General features: G+C 34.7%; 1 protein-coding gene across 1 annotated transcript in view; it reads right to left on the bottom strand.

The window, feature by feature from the left end:
• Positions 1-943: 943 nt before the first annotated feature.
• The window catches only part of LOC128861954 (uncharacterized protein DDB_G0285291), a 111,516-nt gene continuing 89,663 nt past the window's right edge, over positions 944-22,796 (bottom strand). The window contains exons 3-4 of the mRNA XM_054100328.1: positions 991-1,407; positions 944-948 (exon numbers count right to left, since the gene is read on the bottom strand). Of these exons, the coding sequence (XP_053956303.1) occupies positions 944-948; positions 991-1,407 (422 nt within the window). The remainder of the gene's footprint in view (positions 949-990; positions 1,408-22,796) is intronic.

Below are 22,796 nucleotides of genomic sequence, written 5' to 3'. Positions count from 1 at the left end.
AGACATAAGACATAAGACATAAGACATAAGACATAAGACATAAGACATAAGACATAAGACATAAGACATAAGACATAAGACATAAGACATAAGACATAAGACATAAGACATAAGACATAAGACATAAGACATAAGACATAAGACATAAGACATAAGACATAAGACATAAGACATAAGACATAAGACATAAGACATAAGACATAAGACAAATGTTTACGAAACTTTATAGAAATATTTTTGAACTTTTTTTCTTACTTAAATTATCGAATTAAGCGTCTATAACAAACATCTAAAAGTATAGCAATAGCTTGTTGCAAATTTCTCTTTCCTATAAGTAAATTTACTTTATTTACAAATTTTAAAATGCTAAATTATTTGTGTGGGCTTTTGTACGCTTGAGCTTCCGGGTTGTGAAGAATTTCGAGATATATTTAGCCCTCAAACTTGACGTATACTTCATTTTTCAACTGGATTGTTAAAAAAAAAATTCAGTGTTAGAAACTGTAATCTAATTTAAATACAAAATTTCCAGAAAAAATTAAAGAAAATATTTGTAGTACGTACACTGTTTTCCTTGGAGATATTGACCCGAAGATTTCAGTTTTTCGTCAGTTTCCTGCCTCCATAGTCTTTGCCTCCAATGATTATTAAAATAACGCATTACTCTTACTCTTAGTCTGACACATTCTTAAAACCAGAAACTTCTTATCTAAAAGCATTTGGCATAATTAAGGTTTCCTCTTGAGATTTTCAGCATATTTTGTTCAGAATCCTCCCACATCTTTTTGGACACATGAAACTTCAAAGACAATCAATAACTTGGAGATACTAGCCAGAAGTTTTTAACTTTTTCAAACATAGTTCCGAAAAATAATCAAACATCTAAATTTATGACCTACAATTTGCATTTTTGCTCAAAAAATCTGAAATGCTTATCCGAAATTCAAACTAAAAATAAAAAGTGTTGAAGAAAAAATTTAAGGATCCTACCTTTATTATGACTGGGGAAGGTGCTGTTCTCTGCCTCCAAGACGCTGCTCAATTGCTGTTGTTGTTGCTGTAGTTGAAGCTGCTGATGTTGCTGTAGTTGTTGTTGCTGCAGTTGCTGCTGATGTTGAAGTTCAGTGGAGGTTGTTGGTGGGTAATCGTATTGATTGGCACCGCTATTTCCAACACCTCCAACAACGCCGCTGGCGATAGATTTATATAACAATTGTTGTTGCTGTTGCTGCTGTAAGCGATGTGTTTGCTGTTGTTGTTGTTGGTTTGGTGTGCTTGTTGGTGCTGATGGTGGTATGTAAGGATTATTGTAAATGTTACGCACGTCACTCTGGCTTTGCTGTTGCGATTGTTGTTGTTGCTGTGCATGCGTATTAAAACCATTCACCGTAAAATGACGCGATTTACCTACAAAAAAACAGTAGGGAATGGGAGTTAGTCAGAAAATTGTAGTAAAAATTTGTTTTTGTGATTAACTTTTGTAGTTGGGTTTGTTTTCGCTTGTATGGATTATTTTGTAAAATTTTTAATTAACATTGCACGCTTCGCTTATGAAACTTAGACGCTGATTAAAAAAAAAAAGTTTGTTAATGAATCAAAATGTCTAACAAACTAATTTTCTGGCACCTTTTTGTCAACAAAAGAGAGATGTAACAAAAAATACCGTTCATTGTGAATTCCATAAAAAATGAAGAAAAGGAAACTCAGCAGCATCTACAGTATCTCTTTCAATTTTACTAAAGCTTAAATGATTACATTTTTACTTAAAGTAAAGTTTTTCTTTTAAGTAAAACTGAACAGTTTCTTGTCTTTTTCAAAAGTCGAGTCTAGAATCTTAAGATTTACTCCATCGGCTTTTGAAGCAGGCGCTGGCAGAAACCGAGTTTTGTGCCCATTCAAATTTAAGACTAAATAGTTCGAAAATATAAAACAAAATTGGGAAATTTTGTACTAAACTCTTCTACGTGAACTAAAAAACATCCAACAACTTTTTTAAGCGACTATTTTACCCAGTTGAAGAGTTTTTTTTTCCTTGAAAAACCACTTTTTTTTTCTAATATACCTTCCCCAAAAATTCGAATTTTACATGTTTCTTAGTTCACATCGAAGATAATTACATCAAAATTAATAATCTTTTTTTTTTTGTTTTCAGATGAAAATTGCAAGTTGTATCTTGTACAGAAGTTGGATACAGACGCTCTGGGAATCTATTGATAACTCGGCTTACAATATATTGTTGGAGATTGTACAAATTTTTTTTTTTTTGTTCAAATATATATTAAACTATCCCCTAAACTTCATTTGGCTAATTGTTTTTTTTCTCATCCTACAACGCTTCGCGAAAACTACTGAATTTAGGACATCTAATTGGCCCGCCGGCCTTAAGCGCTACAGTCTGCGCTGATTGCATGAAATACAAAGGAAAGTACGGAGAGCAACTGCCCCTTTCACGTGACTAATTGAAAAAGGAAGGCGATGTGGCAATGAAAATATGTTAATGCGGCTTCAATTAAAACAATTGGCATGAACCTTTCATAGCTTTCATCACACACACACACATACACGTACATAAATTTATGAAATTATAACTACTGCTGAAAATGTGCAAACGCACAGGCGGATCCAGAAACATTCTGAAGGGCAGAAAATATGATTTAATATTTTTTTATCCATCTCCAGTGCCGCCTGAGGTCTCGAACGGTTTGCTTCTGTTACAACAAAATAATAATAATTCATTGTTTGTTTGGTATAAATAAAAAATGTATGAACACATTTGAATTTGCTAAAATTTTCTTGATATTTTTTTACAATTTTTATATACAATAAAGAAAATAAGAAAAACTTTAAGGCTAACGCTCCTGAACATTCTATCTTTAGTAATGAAATGTTTCGCTCGGCAGCAAAAATAGCACTTATGCTTAAGGGATGCCTAGGTGATGGTATAAGGATTGAATACGGATGGTAGACAAAGGCCACGCCTTTATCTTAAGGAGGATCAAAGCGAAGCTGTGACTAACAAATTAAATTATTGACTGTGGTCAAAAACCTTCATTTCAGGCTACAGAAAGAGTCCAATCTTCACCCAAGAATGAAAAATTAACCTTGAAACAGCATCTGAGGTCTTCTTTTAACTATAGCATTTCTTCCATACAACAAATGCTCGATATTTCTTTTATATGGAGAAAATGTATGACACCACTAGCAAAAAATTACAAAAATCAGCACGATTTGCGAGCCATTTAAAACTTTATTCTATTGTATTTGAATTCAATAGGCCATAAAACTGTGTATCACAATTTTGATTAAGAATTCTGATTAAACATTTTGAAATTTTGATAATTTGTTTAATTTGTGGATTTTTTTGTTTTTTTTTTTTTGGTTTTTTAATTTTTTACAAAGTGATGGTAGCAGAGGAAGAGGGAGGCCTCCTCTGCGTTGGGAAGATCTGGTAGAGAAGAACTTGGTTTCACTTGGTCTTTCCAACTAGCACCGTTTAGCACAAGAAAAAAACGACTGAGAACACAGACAAAAATGCAAAATGTAATAGCAAAAAGGGTCAGAAAAGACTTGGAGAATAGATTCCATTATGTAAACGCCTCTAGATTTGATGTTTTCACAAGTAGAAGCTTGAGTTGCTGGACTAATCTGGTCACCCGCAGATTATTGCGTTTCTTTGAATATTTGGCAGAGGAGGAATAGGTATAATTTTCTCAGTGCTTCCATTATGGATATCCCGCATTTCAGCAAATGCGTTTTACAATTTTAGAGACCATCTTTTTCGAGAACAATTACGCACAGTCTCTAGTGGATATCTAAGATAATTGATATGTACCGGAAAATTCCCCTTGAAGAGGATCCAGTTCATGCTTAATCAGGCTTATGTTGCTGACGCCCTGAATTTTTAAAGGCTTCCGTTTATTGTTTTAAAATAATTGCAAGGTGTTTGGAAAATAATGGAAATTCGCATTTGAAAAGGCTGTTATTTTCTAAGTGCAAACCCTGACCTTTTCTCAGATGTGCCTCTGATTTTTTGAACCTTTGCTGGGATTTTTTCTTATTATTTCATTTCAACAGGAGATAGGAAATGCTAGAGTTACTATCAGCATCTCAGGCACTTGACAATAACCATAAATTATTTGGGGCTTTATAGCCCAAAGGCAACCCCTTCGCAAACACACCATTTGAGAGTCCACATACGCGAATGAATGCCGAGGTCTACATACATTTTTACGATTAAAAGGTTTTGATAGAATTAAAACGCGGATATAGTGGCTTTTGCTGGCTTCTAACAGAAAGATACCGCATTATTATTAAATATATGTAAATAGCAGTACTTTCAAAGCTAACAAAACACATACGAACTTATATGCAAATATGTGTATTAGGGTGCGTCAAAAAATAATTGGTTCTTATAAAATTTATCATTCCACAAAAATATTTCGCAAAATTATTAAGATTTCCATGAATTGGAAGACTTCAAAATACCTGTAAAATCGGTTTTTTTTTGTTATGTAAATTAAAATTTAACAATAATTTATAAAATGATTTTATCTCCTCAGATGACAGATAGACGAGTTTACGCTAAAGAAATTTGCTTAAAATTTGTATCAAAGGAGCAACAACAAATGAAATGCTCTTATAACTCTCCATATGCTCTTTCTCACATAAAACTTAATATTTTTTCGAAATATGTTAGCAAATGTCTTAAAATATACAGGATTCTAAAATTCCCACCAGAAAATAGATCCGACTTTTTTTTTGTTTTTTGTTTGTATGAAAGTGATGCACCCTTATGCACTCCCATATGTATTTTTGTATGTACCTTCATTAACCCATGTGTCTACTCAAATATGTTTATGTATGTGCGTACCTTTAACCAAAATCGCCTTTGAATGAACAAACGAGCGAATGAATGAATTATGCAAAGTTTTATATGGATATTCATAATGCAATAAAATAAAAAGCGAGTTCCCCGGAAGGGATGACGCGGAAGCAGTGATAATGAAGCTTCAAATGTATGCTTTTTTTGGTCAAACAAACTGAAGGAGACGACAGCAGCAGACCCACAAATCCACTTTCCACAGTCTCCACCATTAACGCCACCAGGCGACCCAACCAACACACAACCCATCAGCGACAAGTCAAGCGCTGTTGGCAGCAACAGTTTTCACCGCCTTGCAGTTAGCTTTTCATAGCTCTTTTCTTCGCTAACCCGAACAGATAAGTGAACCTTTATATATAAAAATATATCTGAACTGGTATGTATGTATATCACTGTGTATGAGACACCGCTTGTTAGCAGCATTTGCACTTTTGTTGTTTTTGCATATTAATTATGCTTATGAGTTAGGCAGAAGCTGTTGTGGCAGTTGGAAAATGTTAAGTTATGCATATGTGTGAGTATGTTTGAGTATGTATGAATATGCAGATATGTTGGCGGTCATGTTGGGTGTGAAGCATCAACACATTGTTTGCATTTTTAATTTGCCACTAAGCAAAAATATTTGGCGCACTCTCGCGCACGTGCAACAAAAGCTGGGGCTTTTTTTGTTTTCAACAAACGAAGAAATGAAGGTGAGGGACGGGCAGGGAATGTGTGCGATAAAATGAGCGATCCAACGATGATTTGTGGTTTATGAGCTGGCGTAATTGAAAAGGTGGAGTGTTACAATTTAAAGTTCAGAGAAATTCATTTTGTTGTTGCATATTTAAAAATATTACGGCTCGCTTTTAGTGAAACTGAGCAGATGACGAGTTTAAAAGGGGATACTGTTGTTTAGTTAATCAGTATTGGGTTTTTTGAGTGCAAATGTTATCAAACATTTTTTTCTCCAAACGCTATTTTATTTGAATTTTATATTTTTAATATTACGAATATTTTGGATGAATAATTTTACACCACCTTGAATTTACATTACCTTTAGAATTTTTCATTGACACATTAAACTCCTGCTGTAAAGTTTTACTTAAAGGGTCCCGGTGGTCTAGAATTTTCAAAAAATCGATTTTTTTAATATTTCGAAAGTACAACCTTTCAAGAATCTACTGTGAAATTTTTGGAAGGATATTCCCAGTAATTTTGATTCTACAGCCGTTTTAGCAGTTAGAGTCAGATTCGTCACGCGGCGGCATCAATGGAAAATATCCACTCTTAAAACTTTAAACTCAATTCTCTCAAAACTAATTTTTTCGGCCTGGTGTTGTTGAAAAAAAAAAAACTATTCAACAGAGTCTTCTGAAATTTTAATATGTTGTTCACATCATCAATGGCTATCGTTCGTACTAGAATCATAATTTGTTTCAATTATTTCGAACTTTTTTGATTAAAAAACTGGAAAAGCCTGAGTTTTAGAGTGTCAAACTTAAAATCGCGCCATTTTGCAAATTTTTTTTTTTCATTCTAGTACCGGACATAGCTGCAGTCATACTGATTAATAATATTTTTGGTTTTTGTATTTCAGATAAATAGAAGAGCCAAAATGGATAACACCGCCCAGAACTAATTTTTTGGGAGATTTAACTTCAGCGCCATTTTTAAAATTATTAAAATTAAACAAACATTTTTTTTTCATTTTTGTAATATATATAAAAGAAGTTTATTTAACTTAAAAGCCTTTAAGCCTAAAAAATTTAAATATCGTTTTTAATTTTTTTTTGTGTTTGTAAAACAAACTTCTGAAAATACCCTAAATTTTCGAGCTCTAGACCACCGGACCCCTTAAGAAGCAATGAAGGACTAAGTGTGGAGTGAACGATTCCATGTCAAGTGATTCAAGTATTTTGTACAAAGTCGTTAATTCTTCTAAACATTGGTAAATTTGTGGGCTTGAGTATAATACGAAGTAACTCGAAGAAAGTTTGAAAAAAATTTAGTAATTTTTAGGTATTGAATAAATTCTGGTATAGAATTCTAAAGAGAAATACTAGGGAAAAGGGTACGTTTTAACAAATAAATAAAATTAAAATATATAAGTTAAAATATACTTCTTTAAGGGGGGAGCCTGGTTTATGAGGTCTAAAAATTGCATCTCTTTGCGATTTTTTTTTAAGGAAAAAATTAATTTAGCACTTCAAAGTTTTTCTATCTTTTAATGAACATTTAAAAAGTATAAACAATTTTTGTACTGGTTAGAATAAGTTGAAAAAAATGTTTAACATAGAAATTAGTAGAGCGCTGCAACGCTGGAGTTTCCAACTGGCGTACAAGATACAGCTCGTAATTATTATCTAAAGCAAAAAATTTAAATGGATTTCTAATTATCATGATTTTTGTATTCTAGATGTACCAAGAAAACTGAGAGAAATTCCAAAATTTCAACTTTTTCTAGGTTTTAAAGAAAAAAATACCTTTCTATAAAAAAAAATTCACTTCAACTTGGTATAAAAATCTTGAAAAAATTTTTTTTTATCTATTTTGTTAGTTCAAATAGAAGAGAATTTAATACTGAAGGGAACAAGCTAATATATGATTCATTTCAAAAGGTTCATTAGTTTTTTTTTCATTCATGCACGCCAATTCAAAGAAATCATAATAATGAAAAGTCGAGAAAAGAAGATAAAGTTTGTACTATAGCTGTCCGGTCACAGCGTAACTACCTAACGCTCGCCTACCTTTGGCTTTGTATCTACGGAAATATTGAGAATTAGGCCCTGTAACTTTGTGTGAATATTCTGAAATATATTAGGAATCGCTTAAAACGAAAAAAAAAAATGATTTTTTTGACCTTATAAACCAGGCTCCCCCCTTAAGGAAACTTATTTTAGAAAAACGTATTTATGAAAAAATTATTGTTTATAATAAATTGAAAATCACTTACCAAATGTTTTAATAATATAGGAGACTAGAGAAAGAGTACTTTTAAGGTAAAATATACTTAAAAAAAAGTTTTTAAGAACCTTATTTAGGAACATTTTTTAGGAGAAAAAATTTATTTTCATCATTTTCGAAAATTAAGACTTTTTTTAGGAAAATATATTAATAATTTTTGTTATTCAGAATTTTTGGGAAATAATTATTTTTTAATTTTTGAAAATCACCCTCCCCTCAAATTTTTTTTCTGATTTTTTCTTAATAATATATAAGACTAAGGAAGAAAGCTTTTAAAATAAAATATACTTAAAAAAAATATTTTGGAAAAAATTATTTCCTTAAATTATGCTAAATTGCTTTAAAAAATGGTTTCCTTCATTTTTTAAAATGAAAACACTTTTTAGGAAAATAATAATTTTCTCTTATTCAAAATTTTTGGGAAAATTTGTTAAATTTTTTCTTCACTCTCCCCTCATTTTCTTTTTTTCAAATTTTTCTTAATAATAGCTGAGATAGGGAAAGGGTATTATTAAGACAAAATAAGCTTTAGAAAAGGTTTTTAGGAAACTTATTTTAGGAACACTTTTAAGGAAAAAATAACTTTGTAGAAATGTGTTATGTTTTTAATGTAAAACATTTTTTAGGAAAAAAAACTATTTTTTATGCAACATTTTTGGAAAAAATCTTGTTTTTTTTGAAAATCTTCCTCCCCTAAAATTTTTTCAAAATATTTCAATAATAGCTGAGACTAGAGGAAGAGTACTTTTAAGATAAAATATACTTTATAAAAAAATGCTTAGGAAACTTAGTTTAGGAAAAGTTTTTTTGGGGACATTTTTTTTTCATAATTCTTTCATTATTAATAATTCAATTAGGAAAAAAACTTTACGTAAAATTTTAACGAAATTTGGTTTTCTAATTTTGAAAATTGCCGCAACTCAGATTTTCTCCTTACTTTTATTTTAATAATGACTGAGGCTATGCTATAATTCTACATAAAAGTTTACGGCTTTTTCCTTATTATTAATTTTAAATTTTCATCGCATGCAGCCAAAATCTTCCACTTCTACTAAGTAAAAGTCTCTTCCGCGTAATGATACCCAATTGGGTTTCAATTGTTTCAAACCGATTGCGTACCTCTACATAATTTTACTTGTATTTTGCCACACAATTACCAATACTACTTCCAATGATCTTTCCCCTGACTCTCAGCAAGAAACCAGAACGCCATTGAGAAAACCAACGATTATACCACACAAGTGGCAGTTTTTCCATACCATTTGAGGCGTTCGTATCGAAATGCACATATCCACAAAGTAATTACATTAAAAGTGAGAGCAAATAAGAGTGCCTTACTTTCAGTTAAAATATATGCTTTCTGGTATATAATTATGTATGTAGTTGGAAACTTTCAGCGCAGTTGGCTGTTGAAAAAGCATTAATTACACTTGAGTGAAGTTCAGAACTATTTGTTTCTTTTTGATTTTTGGTTTTTTTTTTTACTTTTTAGATAATACAGATCAAATAAAACTTTTCCTACAACAATCTTTGTCAAAAGCTGATATGCAATCTGATAACAGCCACATTTGAAACAATCGATTTACCAGGAATGAAGGCAGGGCAGTGATGGTAAATGGTTTTTTGAAAAATCCCTACACAACCCAAAAAAATTCCCCACTTTTCCCTACGCTTACAACAAATTTTACCTACGAAATTCCCTACATTTTTTTCTCCTGTGTTTACACTATAATGAGGCAATTGCAAAGTCAAAATTGAATTGTTTGCTTAAGATTTTTTAAAAATTCCGTACAGAGCTTCTGCAGTGCATTCAGTTCTTATTGGAATTAGATCCAGCAGATTAACCACAAGCCGCGCGCTTTCCTCGCCGAAAAATCTCACCATGAGACACATAATCTTATTGAGTCCGATGTCTGTGCTCTCATCGATCATTATGGAAAATTTGTTTACTTTTAATTTTTTAACTAAATTGTCTTTTTCTTCTTTTGCCAATTCATTTTTTATTATGCTGGTGCACTTCATTTTTTATTATGCTGGTGCGCAACATTATGCTCAGCGAAGAACATGCTAAGTCTTATTTCGAAATTTCTGGAACCATTTGGTTTACTCGCCTTTTCTAAAAAAAGCTGTCTATTTTAGATGGCTTTTTAATTGCCTTCATATTTTTTGGTGCATTTTTGTTTCGGCGTGCTTCTGTTAATCAGACTTGCTCGTTAGCCACAGCTTCAAACTAGCCACTAAAATTTCGTCGTCAAGCCACTTGTTATTGAACTTTTGTTTCCGATACTTGCATTGTTTTTCCTGGTGTTCCTCCGGAGAGTCAATCGAAGAGGTCATTTCTGTAAAATATATGCATTTTAAATATAAAGAAAGCCAAAACTAAAATAATTGTAAATTTACTTCAAAAGTGAAAAGCACCAGAAAACGTGGGACAACTAACAATTTCCGCGCAAAGAAAAAATCGTGCTAGCGTTAACGAAGAAAAAAACGGCAAAGTTGCCATATTAACACTTTTTAAAGTATGTGCCATAAGGAAAAGAAGTCTGGCATGAAATCTTACTGCGGATTTTTATTTTAAATGAACTTTTTTAATTTTACCCCGCTATTTAAAAATTGTTTCTGTCCTTCTTGAAAATTCCCTACATTTACAGAATTTAAAAAAATCTGTCCTTCTTTTCCCTACACCCACATTTTTCGACAAAAATCCCTACATGTAGGGAATTTTCCCTACATTTATCATCACTGCAGCCAGGGTTGTGTCAAATTTATGGGGAACTAAGTCAAATCGAACAATTTCAACGAACGATTTTTCGCGTTTCTACATTTTGTGGAACTTTTGGGAGCATTATAATTTTTTCCCCAAATTTTATGCAACAAATTGTATAATTAAGTATTAAACTGTATAGAAAATCAAAAGATAATTCCTGAGTATTGTGAATTGAAATCTTGGAAAAAAAAAATAAGGCAACTAAGAGCCGTTATTTTGATAAAAGATCAATGGTTTCTTAGCTTGTGTGGCTTGTAGCGTCGTCTTGTTGAAAATGAACGTTGTCCAGATCAATACCATCCAATTCCGGCCATATAAATTCCGCATAATTTTCATGCATTTCAATGACCCAATCAGCCAAGATACGTCGTTGCTGATGATCGGGTGGCTTGAATGCTTGTGTTAACTGGAGCCTTAAGACCCAAATCTTTATGCATAATACGGTGTTATGACTTTTGTAGAATGTGTGGAATTCCAAAGAACGACGAGGAATGTACAATCCTGGGTTTTCTTCAACACTTTCGGCTACAACAGCAATATTTTCAGCTGTTCTTGAGCGACGTGCACGGGTTCTATTCCTGCTTTCTGTATTGCGGTCCGCCAAGGTGCTTCACGATGACCCAAAAATGTTCGAGTTTTACAAACCATGTCTGCCAAATTTTCACCATTTTTATAGTGAATTTTAATAATTTCAATGCATTGTTTAAGTGTGTATCGTTCCATTTTTATTAATGGCGTAGTTTCTACTTGTCAAGTATCAAAAAATGACAGTTTCAAAAGTGACATCTACCGAAATAGCGGGCTATTCAAAATAACACCTGTTATTGGAAAACCCTTTTTAAATACATATTGTTTTTTGATTTTTCCACCAAATCTACGAAAAAGTGTATTTTTCCATATAAAAAGTATGTCACTTCTAAATGAAGATTTTTTAAGCAAACGAATATTTCCAACTTTTTTTTCGATTCATATAGATTCTTAAGAGTGAGAGTTAACTACTGAAATTTATTTCTTCTTCATATTTTCTATTCAAACTACCCTAGTACAAATTTAGTAAAATCTTTAATCCGGATGCGCAAATTTTTAAACTTTTGTCAAATTTCTGCTGCTGTCAAATCTCTGAAGGAAGTATTTTGCACCGCTGTAAAGCCTAAAAATCTCGTGCAAATCCACTTAAACAATTTTTGCAAAGAAATCCGCGGCCGTAAGCGTGACATGGATAAATTTTCAAAATAAGTGTGTATTTGTTTTTATTTTGGTTCCGCCACGGAATTGCTGTCTTCATTCAGAAATGCACACATGTCTTCGATAAAGTCGCACGTCTGTGAGTTTACAACTTTATTTAGAAGAACGCTTGTACATACTCATCAATGAATGTCTGTATGTGTGTAAACATGAAGTAGCCGGGAGGAATGGTGAGCAACGGGATGCGCTGTTCAATCACAGTGATTGCTTATTGAGGCGAGAGGTCGTTTAGCGTAGATAATGGCGTCAAATTGTGACTGACAAAGGCGCATAAAGAAAAACAAATAAAATTGTAAAGACATAGAGCCGAATATGTGTATGTATTTATATACACAAAGGCAGAGAAAAAAGTTACACAAAATAGACAAAGCGACAAATAAATGGCCCGAGGGTGAATAAAAGGGTGAAAAGCGAATTGTTTTGGAGCAAAGGAAGCTATTAAATAAAATATAACATAAACACAAGCAAAGCAGGCCATGAAAGACAGAAGAAAGCTGCTATAAACAGCTAAAAATAAGCTATAAACACATGAAACACATGTGTAAGAAGGGCGAAAGAAGGTTAAAAGAAATGTGTAAAATATCGAAAGAAAAAAATATTTTCAAAAATTGGCTGATTTAGTGCGGAAATTGAAAATCCCAAGGCGCACACACGAATTCGGAAAATTCATGTGCAGAAAAAATGCTTCAGCATGCCAATACAATGCCACATCACACACAACGACAGCGAGATTAGCATACATTTAGCCAAATGCACAAGCATATCCCCAGGCGCATTTAGCGCCATGTGTGACCGTTCGTATTTGTTTGGCCGTTTGCCGACTATTTTCGCACATTTATTTTGGCAATTTTTTTACTTAAAAATAAATGCTCTAAAAGGGTTAAAATGTCTTGGCTTTGTACTCTTCGTTCGAGTCTTCTAAATAACAAAAATAACCAAAATAAAGCAGGAAGGGTGTCAAAAAATGATCGCAATAAAATTTGCGTAAATAGCGTAATTTGCAGTGAATGCTTATGTGCGAGACACAGACACATAAACATGCATATGCATGCACATATTTTGTTCCTGTAGCTACAATGGCAATGCGCAAATTTAGCAAATTTATTTATGGCAAATTTGCGCTTTTTTATATGAAAACTTCGAGGCGGCCTAATGCTATATAATTTGGTTTATGGGTTGAAAGCTGCCAGCCAAAATACAGACATTTTTAAAATTCTTTTATTTATTGAAAATTGTTCGGAATTTAACTTAAATACTTTTAATTCCATTTATGGGAATTAAAGTTTTGTAAATAGAAAAATCTATTGTAGCAAAACAACTTTAACTATGTAACTAAGTAGATATTTTTAAGATACAAATTGTCCTCTCTTGTTCAATTCTTCGAAGTTTTGACTCACGAAAATGTTTCATATACAATCCCGCAAATATTGTATACGTAAAAACTGAGGTACACGCAGCCTACGTGACAGAAAAGGTCTTCCATACAGAAAACGCTAGTAGACTCAGAAAACAAACTATTATAACAACCCAACTACCTCCATAACATTAAGAAAACGACAATACAAACCTCCAGATCTAATAGAATTCCAAGAACCTACCTAAGCTTACCAAGTGACCATCAAACCGATTACCAAACCATCCACTTGTAAATATCGAAAAAGCTTACCAAATGTACTGGTTAGACCACCGAACTAATTAAAGTGAACCAACTGACCTATACACAGACTGCATAGCGAACCATATCAACCAACTTACCGACACACCGGCCAGACAAGGAAATATATTGACTACACTGCCTAGAGACTCACAACCAAACTGAGGAATCAGAGTAGCAGATTACCCCTGTAAAGCGTCGAGCAGACTAGACTACTTATAGACTACTAAACTGACAACAGAACATTTAGAGTGCCAAGCCGCTAAGACCCATCAGAGGGCGAACAGACTGAGCACCAAATTCACGAAACATATCAGGAAATCTACCACAAAATGGACAAAATGTATCAAACTCCTTCCCTATCCATCACGCAAAGTAACGAATATTTCACTCATACTACCTAAGTTACTAGAGCGTCCAGACAGAGCATCAAACTGATCAAACCAATCAACCTACCACCAAGCTACCATCACACCGACCAGGTAAACATTAAGCCATCGGAACCAAGAAAACAGGTAGAACACCGCCCAAGGGCACCAGCAAACTTATCAGAGGCGCAACAGAGTTGCATACAGGCCAGGTTAACCCCAGAACGACGACAGAGCACCAAGTATTATACCAGTAAACTTACTAGCAAGTAAACCAGCCAGTCCGGATGTGTAAAACGGACCAGAACGATGTAGTTAGACTGCGAGCAGCCTGCCACACAAGTAGGCCAGATGGACCAGATAGCAAGCATTACAATCAAACTACTCGTCCCCACGAAAGCCTGTTTTACGTTATCGGAACGAGCCGGATGTATATCTGGCCAAGGACTGTCACTCCATCAGCATTCCCCGTACAAGTATGGGGATTGGTTATGCTGATCAAACAACAACAATAACCAGGCCCAACAACTACTACTCCCTATTCTAGTGATACAGTGACAGGGACATAAGAAACCACCAATCTGAACACAAAAGCATCCAATCATCTGATTAAGCAGGCCACATTGAGTAACAGACTGACAGAGCAAATACGTAAATCATCAAATATACCGAATCGACCATCACGCGAACCAAACTAGCACCAGACCGTCTTCGAGACCGGCAAGCAAGCACACAAACCGAATATAGCTATCGCCATACCGTTGAAGTACCTCGATGGCAACACTTAGAGGTATACCAACCATGACAGAGTTTAGTGTGGCCGGTAAAAAAACAAGAACGTCACGATACCGACTACCAGATTGATCAGCCATATCTACATCGCTTCAGCTCATAGAGATTTGCTACGAGACTTGTTTATCACACTTCCTTCTGAGTTTATTCGAGTTCTTGGTGAAATATTTGTATCTTAGCGAGTTCATCAACGGAAACTTTTCATCTCTGTGGCCTACAACTCCCTGGCAAGCCTTAAAAAATAGCTGACTCTTCCGTGCGACTATTTGGATAGCTCTGGTATTTGTTTACACTGTTACAAGCGTAATTTGTTTGCCTCAGAATGGCATAAGCAAGAAAACAGAATACCCGAATTCATAGTCAGCGAGCGCAACAAAGTAACCAGAGCAGTTCAGGCAGCCCTTTATTACGCTCGACTACGCACAATCAGTGCGTATGTGTGCGTAATTGGTACGCATTGTTTGCGACACATGCAATTCGAGTTTTTCACAGATTCTCCCGCTTTTATGCTAGTGATGATTTGTTTTTTAATGTTTCTTTCTTTAATTTTTTTCTTTCTGTTTTTTTTTTATTTTAATTTTTTTTGTTTGCCCAAATTAATTCTATTTGCAATACACGTCAATGCAACGTTTCAACATTGAAGAACAGCAGCAGCACTCAACAGCCGGTAATTTATCTTTCAACTTGACTTAATTTGCAGCAGCAATGAAAAAACCGCAACTCACAAATGTTCACATGGAGGGTGAGCCACGTAAATGCAACGCACAGCACGCGCATGCTTACCTACATAAGTATATAGGCATAGTTCGTGTATGTGTGTGTGTAAGCATGCATTTGTCCTTGCATGGTCTGCCAATCGATCGGCTTGACTGATTTCAATTGTGATGAATTAATGCGACCAAATATTTGCGATTGGTTTGACATGTTTGACAATATGAATGAAATGCATGTGAGTGTGAGCGAGTGTTGCATGTATGAATGTGCGCTCTGCAACGGTGCATGCCACTTGGGATGAATGTGGGAATTTTGCTGCGCTTGTTGTTGCTACTTTAAGCTGATGACAAATTTTTATTACGATTTGACATACAACCAAATGTTTAATATACTTGCGTTTATGTCTGTGTGTGTGTGTGCAGATCCACTTCAGCTATTCTGTGGTACGCCTAGCAATCAGATCAACCCTTGGCGCCGCCTATATTCGCGGCAGCACATTTCTTTTCTTCTATTTTTTTGCTGTTGTTGCGCGTCCATTGTAAGCGCGCTTTTCATCATTGAATGAAATTTCATTAAAAAAGTCACCGCAAAAATTGCAAACGTGCGCGATTGAAATCGATATGCGATGGCGCTTTTGTGCTACCGCTGATACGCGCTTACACACACACACACACAGGGAGGTACTTGTATTAGGGCGCATTGTGTGGCCGAAAATTAAAGGGACCGCAAATTGAAAACGCACGCGCATGCAGCTTTTCACGCGATTTAGTCGATTTGAATACACAACAAAATGCGAGCAACAGTGATGTAAAATAAAAAAGAGGAATAAAACAAAACAAAAAAAAAAACACAAAACTATAAGCGTCAAACCGAAAGTGTTAAATCCAATGCTACCACTTCACCTGCTGTTGCTTCTATTTCCTCTACTCTCACTAGTCGCTTGCTCTGTCCAAATCTCCATAAGTTCAAATTCTGTGAAATTTCGTATGCCACCAATCCGCTTAACCGGCACTCAGACAGTCAGTGAGTCAGTGAGCCAGCCAATCACTCAAGTCAAGCCAGTTGCTTGGTTATTCCAGTGGTTGCTGGTGATTGTCGCATATTCTTCGCTACTAATGCCACTTGCGGTGGCTGCCGTAGCTACCACACACCATCAGCGGTAACAGCAGCATCCTCGCACCACCAACGCAATTCGCAATTCTTAGCAGCAAGGGCATCCTTGTGCTCATCTCCATTCTAACTCTCATCACCATCATCAGCATTAGCACGCAGCGCCTTTTACCTCTTTTCAATTCACCGGCAGCGTTGAGGGTGACAAAACTACCAGCTGCCAGCCACTATCGAATAACTTCCACTCTGCCTATCCACGCGTCTCACAGAAAACACATTTCTTACGTCCGCCTTATCCACCTTGGAGTACTTGTATGCCATTTCTGTCATTCGATTGAGAATTTGGCTGCAGTCACCACCACTTACATATGCATTAGGGTGACTCTTTTTTTAAATAAAGCCTAGGGTATGAAATTTCCGAGATTTATAAAGAGAAATTAGAAATTAAAAGAGCAGCTCAAATAATTCGATATGCAAGCATTTTATTTAAAATTTATGGAAAAGTGAATTTTTTTCATGGTAATTTTCACAGCCTTGGCGAATTCCGTAAATATAAAATTTAAATATATATGTATATTAGGGCGGATCGATTTAAAAATCGCTCATTGCTCTGTGAAAATCGTATTCTAGTGATCAAAATAAGAAACTTTGCCGAAGGAACCATACCTCTAAAATTCTGATGTCCCCTAATTTCAAAATATCACCATTTTTGGCCTTTACATGAAAAAATCAGCTAAATGGCTATGTTTTTTCTTTATTTTTATTTATTTATAATAATATCTATTTTTTCTCTTAAGAAATTTATTTAGTCAGAACATATCGTCCCCTTAGTATTAAAATAGTCTATAAATTTTTTTGATGTTTTGAGAAAATGAATTTCAAACTTTTTGTCGAAAGTAGCTCTCACTCAAATCTCGTTATGTCTGTAAATATTTAATATTTTTTGACTGACGTTTTGACCCACTTTGTGGAACTAGAATTTGTCAAAATTTTGACCACATATAAAATCGACGATGGAGAATCCAAAAATTCAATAAAAAAATAATAGCCTATGTGCTCAAAAGCCTACGATGGAGAATCCAAAAATTCAATAAAAAAATAATAGCCTATGAGCACATATAGAAAAGAAACTAAAAAGTTCGACCCAAATTGGGGGACGTCAGAATTCGTTTTAGAGGTATGTTTCCTTCGGCAAAGTTTCTTATTTTGATCCCTAGAATATGATTTTCACAGAGCAATGGGCGATTTTTTTGCCTCCCCACAAATCGACCCGCCCTAATGTATATATATATGTCTGCGTGACTAATTTTATTGGCCATAGAACAAAGTTAGTGGTTAGCACCAAGAACAAATTTCTTTTTTGGGCCACCCTAATATACATCGATACCTAGACAGTACTCAGTTCTGGCCACTAGTCTGCTGCATACTTATGACTGCTAGCTCCTGTCTGCTGGTGCTATTTCTATTCCATCTATTTCCATTTAACGCGTTGACTCACCGTTAGTCATTGAATGCTTTTAGTTTTGTGAATTTCAAATGCAAGGACATCTGTTCAAGTGCCATGCTAATGCGCAATTTTCTCTCAACACGAACCCTAACTCCTGTGTCATTTCCTTTTCAACTTTTTTTCTAGTTTTTTCTATTTAATTTTACTTTTGTCAGCTGTTTTGTTTCTGCTGGTTGGCCGTCGTTTCGCTTGTTTCGTGTACTCGTTCAATCTGTTGAAGCACCTCAGCAACGGGTGGCTGCGTAATCCGAGCTGTCATTAGTCGTTCGGCATTAAGTTGGTTGATACACCAGTGATTTTATTTCACTGGTGTTTTTATGTCAGCGCCTTTCATTTTTTGCGTCTTTTCAATTCATCTATTGGGAAAAAAGGTGTTCAATTGAATAAAGTTTATTGGGTTTCTATGTTCAAAGGAGTTCCTATTGATGCCACATGCAGAAGGGTTGGAAGTTTAATTAAAGTTTGTGGTGAATAGAAGAATTTGTGGTAAAGAAACTTCCTAAAGAGTAAATGAAAAATTCAGTTAAGTAAACACAAACTGGAAGTACTGCTTTACAACTTGAAGACGTCAAAGTAAAATACCATTTATTGCTAGTTATAACTGAAATCACGAGGCAACATTTGAGCTAAGGTGAACAGGGCAATCTGTCTAATCATAAATATTTACCTCTTATAAAAATTAGGATGCAAATATGTGCCCGGATATGCACAGCCAGCCAGAGCTGCTGATGTAATGGAGAAGATTGATGGGATTTAGGTTGGCACGCCTCCGCAGGCTGTTGAAGAAAGTAGCACCCAGTGACCTTAATCTCTACCTACCAAAACTGGACATTTACAAAGAAAGTACAGTCTCCTTCTCCGCCCACAGCGTCTGCAATGGGGGTTAAATGGTAAACCTAGCTTTTCCGCGTGTGTGCCCATCACCCAATGACCGTCAAACACTGCCACGAGTTTGGAAAATTAATGGCGCCGAGTCCCTTGGACTCTGTGTGCTCTACGACCATTGTACTGAGTCCACAGAATTTAGAAACAGCTCATGAAGAAATGGAGCTCCATCTCCTCTCCACATTTCTAAGAAATATGTTATGCGATTTTCCTTTAACAACAGTCACAGGGATGCCTATGACCGAATTACGAACCACTGAGACGAATTCAGTCGAGCCCTTCTTGGCAAGCTCATCAGCAACTTCATTTCCCTCTATGTTAATAATTCCTGGAACCCAGATCCGATATTTGATCTCCTCGTCTAAGTGTGTCCACTCCTTGGACAACCATTCTAACTTAACCTAACCTAACCTTACCTACAAGTTGACTAGTTTGGATCTGCACCATGACTTTGTCAGAGCCTTGATTGTGGCTTGGCTATCGGAAAAAATTCTTATACGAATTTTAAATTTTTTAATGCGCCTTTAGAGAACTTTTCGGTACGCAGTGTTATACCCCTGAAATTAAAGTTAGAGTACTAGTTTGAAGTCCTTTAGAAATAGCTTCGATTTGTGATATTTCTTTTTTTCATTTGCATAAAGAAACTTCTTCCATATGCTTTATATGGTTCGGAGGCATTTTATAAGGAAGAAAATTTTCGACAAGGTACGCAAAAAAATTTGTCAAATATCAGTGTGTCAAATTTTAAGTGACTTTAGTCTTTCGCAAACAGGAAAATGAACTCAAGGCCAAGCCTTATAAGGTACAAAAGGGGCATGATCTCACATCAATGCAACAACAAGTCAGACTTCAGAGGGCGAAGGAGTTGCTTCGCTTGGCCGAAAACCGTCAATTTTCAAACATTATGTTTTCTGACGAGAAAATTTTTCAAATTGAGCAATTCGTAAACTCCCAAAACGATAGGGTTTATTTGACCGACCGGAGACAGCACCCGCCACAGGTAATGGTTTGAGCTGCTGTAACCGCAGATGGGCGCTCTCCAATCGTTTTCATCGAGCCTGGTGCCAAGATAAATGCGAAATATTGCCGGGAAAGTATTCTGGTGGTTGCTTTGAGGCCGTAGGCAGATAAACATTTCGGTGGCAGGCCACGGACGTTTCAACTGGACTCGGCACCACCTCACAAAGCTCGAGTGAACCAAGAATGGCTAAAAAATAACGCTCCCAACTTTATAACGTCCGCACAACGGCTCTCAAATTCACCGGACGCGAATCCGATGGATTATTCTCTTTGGGCCATTTTGGAGAGCAAGGTCCAAAACTAAAAGACTCACCAGTTTCGGGGTGCTAAGAAAAGCAATTGTCCGTGAGTAGGTCAAAATACCTGCAAGTCCCACTCGGGCAGCTTGGGACTCATTTCTGGAGCGTCTCAAGGCCATAGTCAAGGCAAAGGGTGGTCATCATAGGTGGGCACTTTGCAGTAACAGTAAGAATGCAGTAAATATAATATTTTACTGATATTGCAATTTAATTTTCATTACCAGTAAACTTTTACTGATTACTGAAAAAAATTTTCATTACCAGTACACTTTTACTGATTACTGAAAAATATTGCAGTAAAAATATTTTTTTACTGATTACTGAAAAAAAATTGCAGTAAAAATATTGTTTTACTGATTACTGAAAAAAATTGCAGTAAAAATATTGTTTTACTGATTACTGAAAAAAATTGCAGTAAAAATATTTTTTTACTGATTACTGAAAAAAATGCAGTAAAAATACTGTTGATTTGCTATTAGCTATTAGCCTTTCTTAACACAAGCATTTCAAAATTTGCATCGCTGAGTTTTTGCCTTCTAGACTGATTTACAATTCCAGCGAATGAAAACAACCGTTCTACAGGTGCAGATGACGGTAACGGGGTATTATATTTTAAAAATACGTTTTTAATAGCCTGATATTTATTTAGGCAACTTGTTGTTTCTTCTCGTTCGGCCAGGCATAAGAGCGTTTCTTGAAGATAATTTTCCGAGTCAGTGGAACCACATTGTATGCTTATATCTATTTAAGTAAATATATGCATAAAACAAATATTTAATTGAAAACCAAGTGTAAAAAGTTTACCATTACTTTCATCCCCGAAGTCAAAAAATGTTTTTTGAGGGGGTTGAGGTAGAATACGAGTTTTGGCACAGGCTACTTTTCCATACTTGACCACATACATGTTGAACATTTTTTTAACTTCCTCTTCTGTTTGCGTTTTAGCTGTTTCTAAAAGAGCTTTCACAAATCACAACTTAATATCAGGGACAGAAATAGCGGCAATAACAGCATCCCAAGCGTCAGGCTGAATCAGGAAGTACTTTTCAAATCCTTTAAGCAAAGCTTCATGCATTTTTTTGCTACTTTCGGTTAAATACTTAAAACTTTTAGGCTCCAAACGACGCATTTTTATTCTTAAGGACACTATAGTGGGTATGAAATAACCAAAATACATGGTCTTTTCACCCTGAAGGAAGTCGATTGCTTCTGCAATAGGTCTCATAAGCTTTACGTATTCCTCTAAGTACTCAAGCTCACCACTGAGAATGGTAGGAATTTTTAAACGGAAACACAATTCCGCTAAATTGGTTTTGTGCTCCAATAACTTATTTACGGAATCATAAAGCGAGTTCCACCTTGTTATGCATGGAGTTATTAAATTCGCATTCATCACTCCATTAACTATTTCTGCAGATTTCGGTCTATTGCATTTATTCCAAAGTTGGGTGCATCTGTGCAGTAAGAAAATATGTAAATATAAAAAATTTCAATTAAATTGAAGGATTTTTTGCCTTTGGAAAGATCTTTTGTGAATATCTTTTATATCCTGACTTGAAGAATTCATAATTTTGTTGAAATCGGTTGAAGCCAAAAGATTTAGAGTGTGGCTCGCACAAGGAAAATGTTTCGACAGACGTGGAGTTACAGATCGAAATTGAGGACCTGAAACAATTGTCGAGTCATCTGAATCGGAGTCAGTGTAAGTTTCCTCATCACTGTCATGTTCATTTATAGATCCTAAACATTGTAAATCATTAATTCAATATATTGACTGGGAATAAATGCGTGTATCTGATATATATATTTTACATAAATGATTGAATTTCGTGATGAGAGTGTATTACATTTTGACTTCCCATAAACAGTAAATATTATACTGATAATGCAAATCAAATTATATTATCAGTAATTTTACTGCAATTTTTTCAGTAATCAGTAAAAAAATATTTTTACTGCAATTTTTTTCAGTAATCAGTAAAAAAATATTTTTACTGTAATTTTTTTCAGTAATCAGTAAAAAAATATTTTTACTGCCATTTTTTTCAGTAATGAGTAAAAAAATATTTTTACTGTAATTTTTTTCAGTAATCAGTAAAGAAATATTTTTACTGCAATTTTTTTTCAGTAATCAGTAAAAAAATATTTTTACTGTAATTTTTTTCAGTAATCAGTAAAAGTGTACTGGTAATGCAAATTTTTTTCAGTAATCAGTAAAATTTTACTGCTTACTGCTATTTGTAATGCAGTAAATTTATAATGCAGTGTGCCCACCTATGGTGGTCATATAGAGCAAAAGTAAATTTATTATTAATTTTATATTATTTTCATAATTTTTTTTTTTTTTGTGGATTAAATAAAAGTAATTTTCCAAGCTAAATTGATGGCCTTTTTAATAGGTTACACTTCGAGTGCAGAACCCCTTACTAATATTTCATAAGCTTGAAAACTGCGTACCGATTACTTTCCTAAAAACTTTTATTTCGTATTAAAAAGTTTCATGCAACTGCCCACCGGTCAAATACGTTCAAGGTTTGGTCAGTACAACATGCATCAAATTGCGAAAAGCTGTGACAAAAACACTAAATAGGATTAGAAATTTGGATT

This window comes from Anastrepha ludens, chromosome 4 (assembly GCF_028408465.1).
Source record: "Anastrepha ludens isolate Willacy chromosome 4, idAnaLude1.1, whole genome shotgun sequence".
NCBI lineage: Eukaryota > Metazoa > Arthropoda > Insecta > Diptera > Tephritidae > Anastrepha > Anastrepha ludens.
Note: the sequence above shows the minus strand (reverse complement) of the source record. Positions and strands in the feature narration are given on the sequence as shown.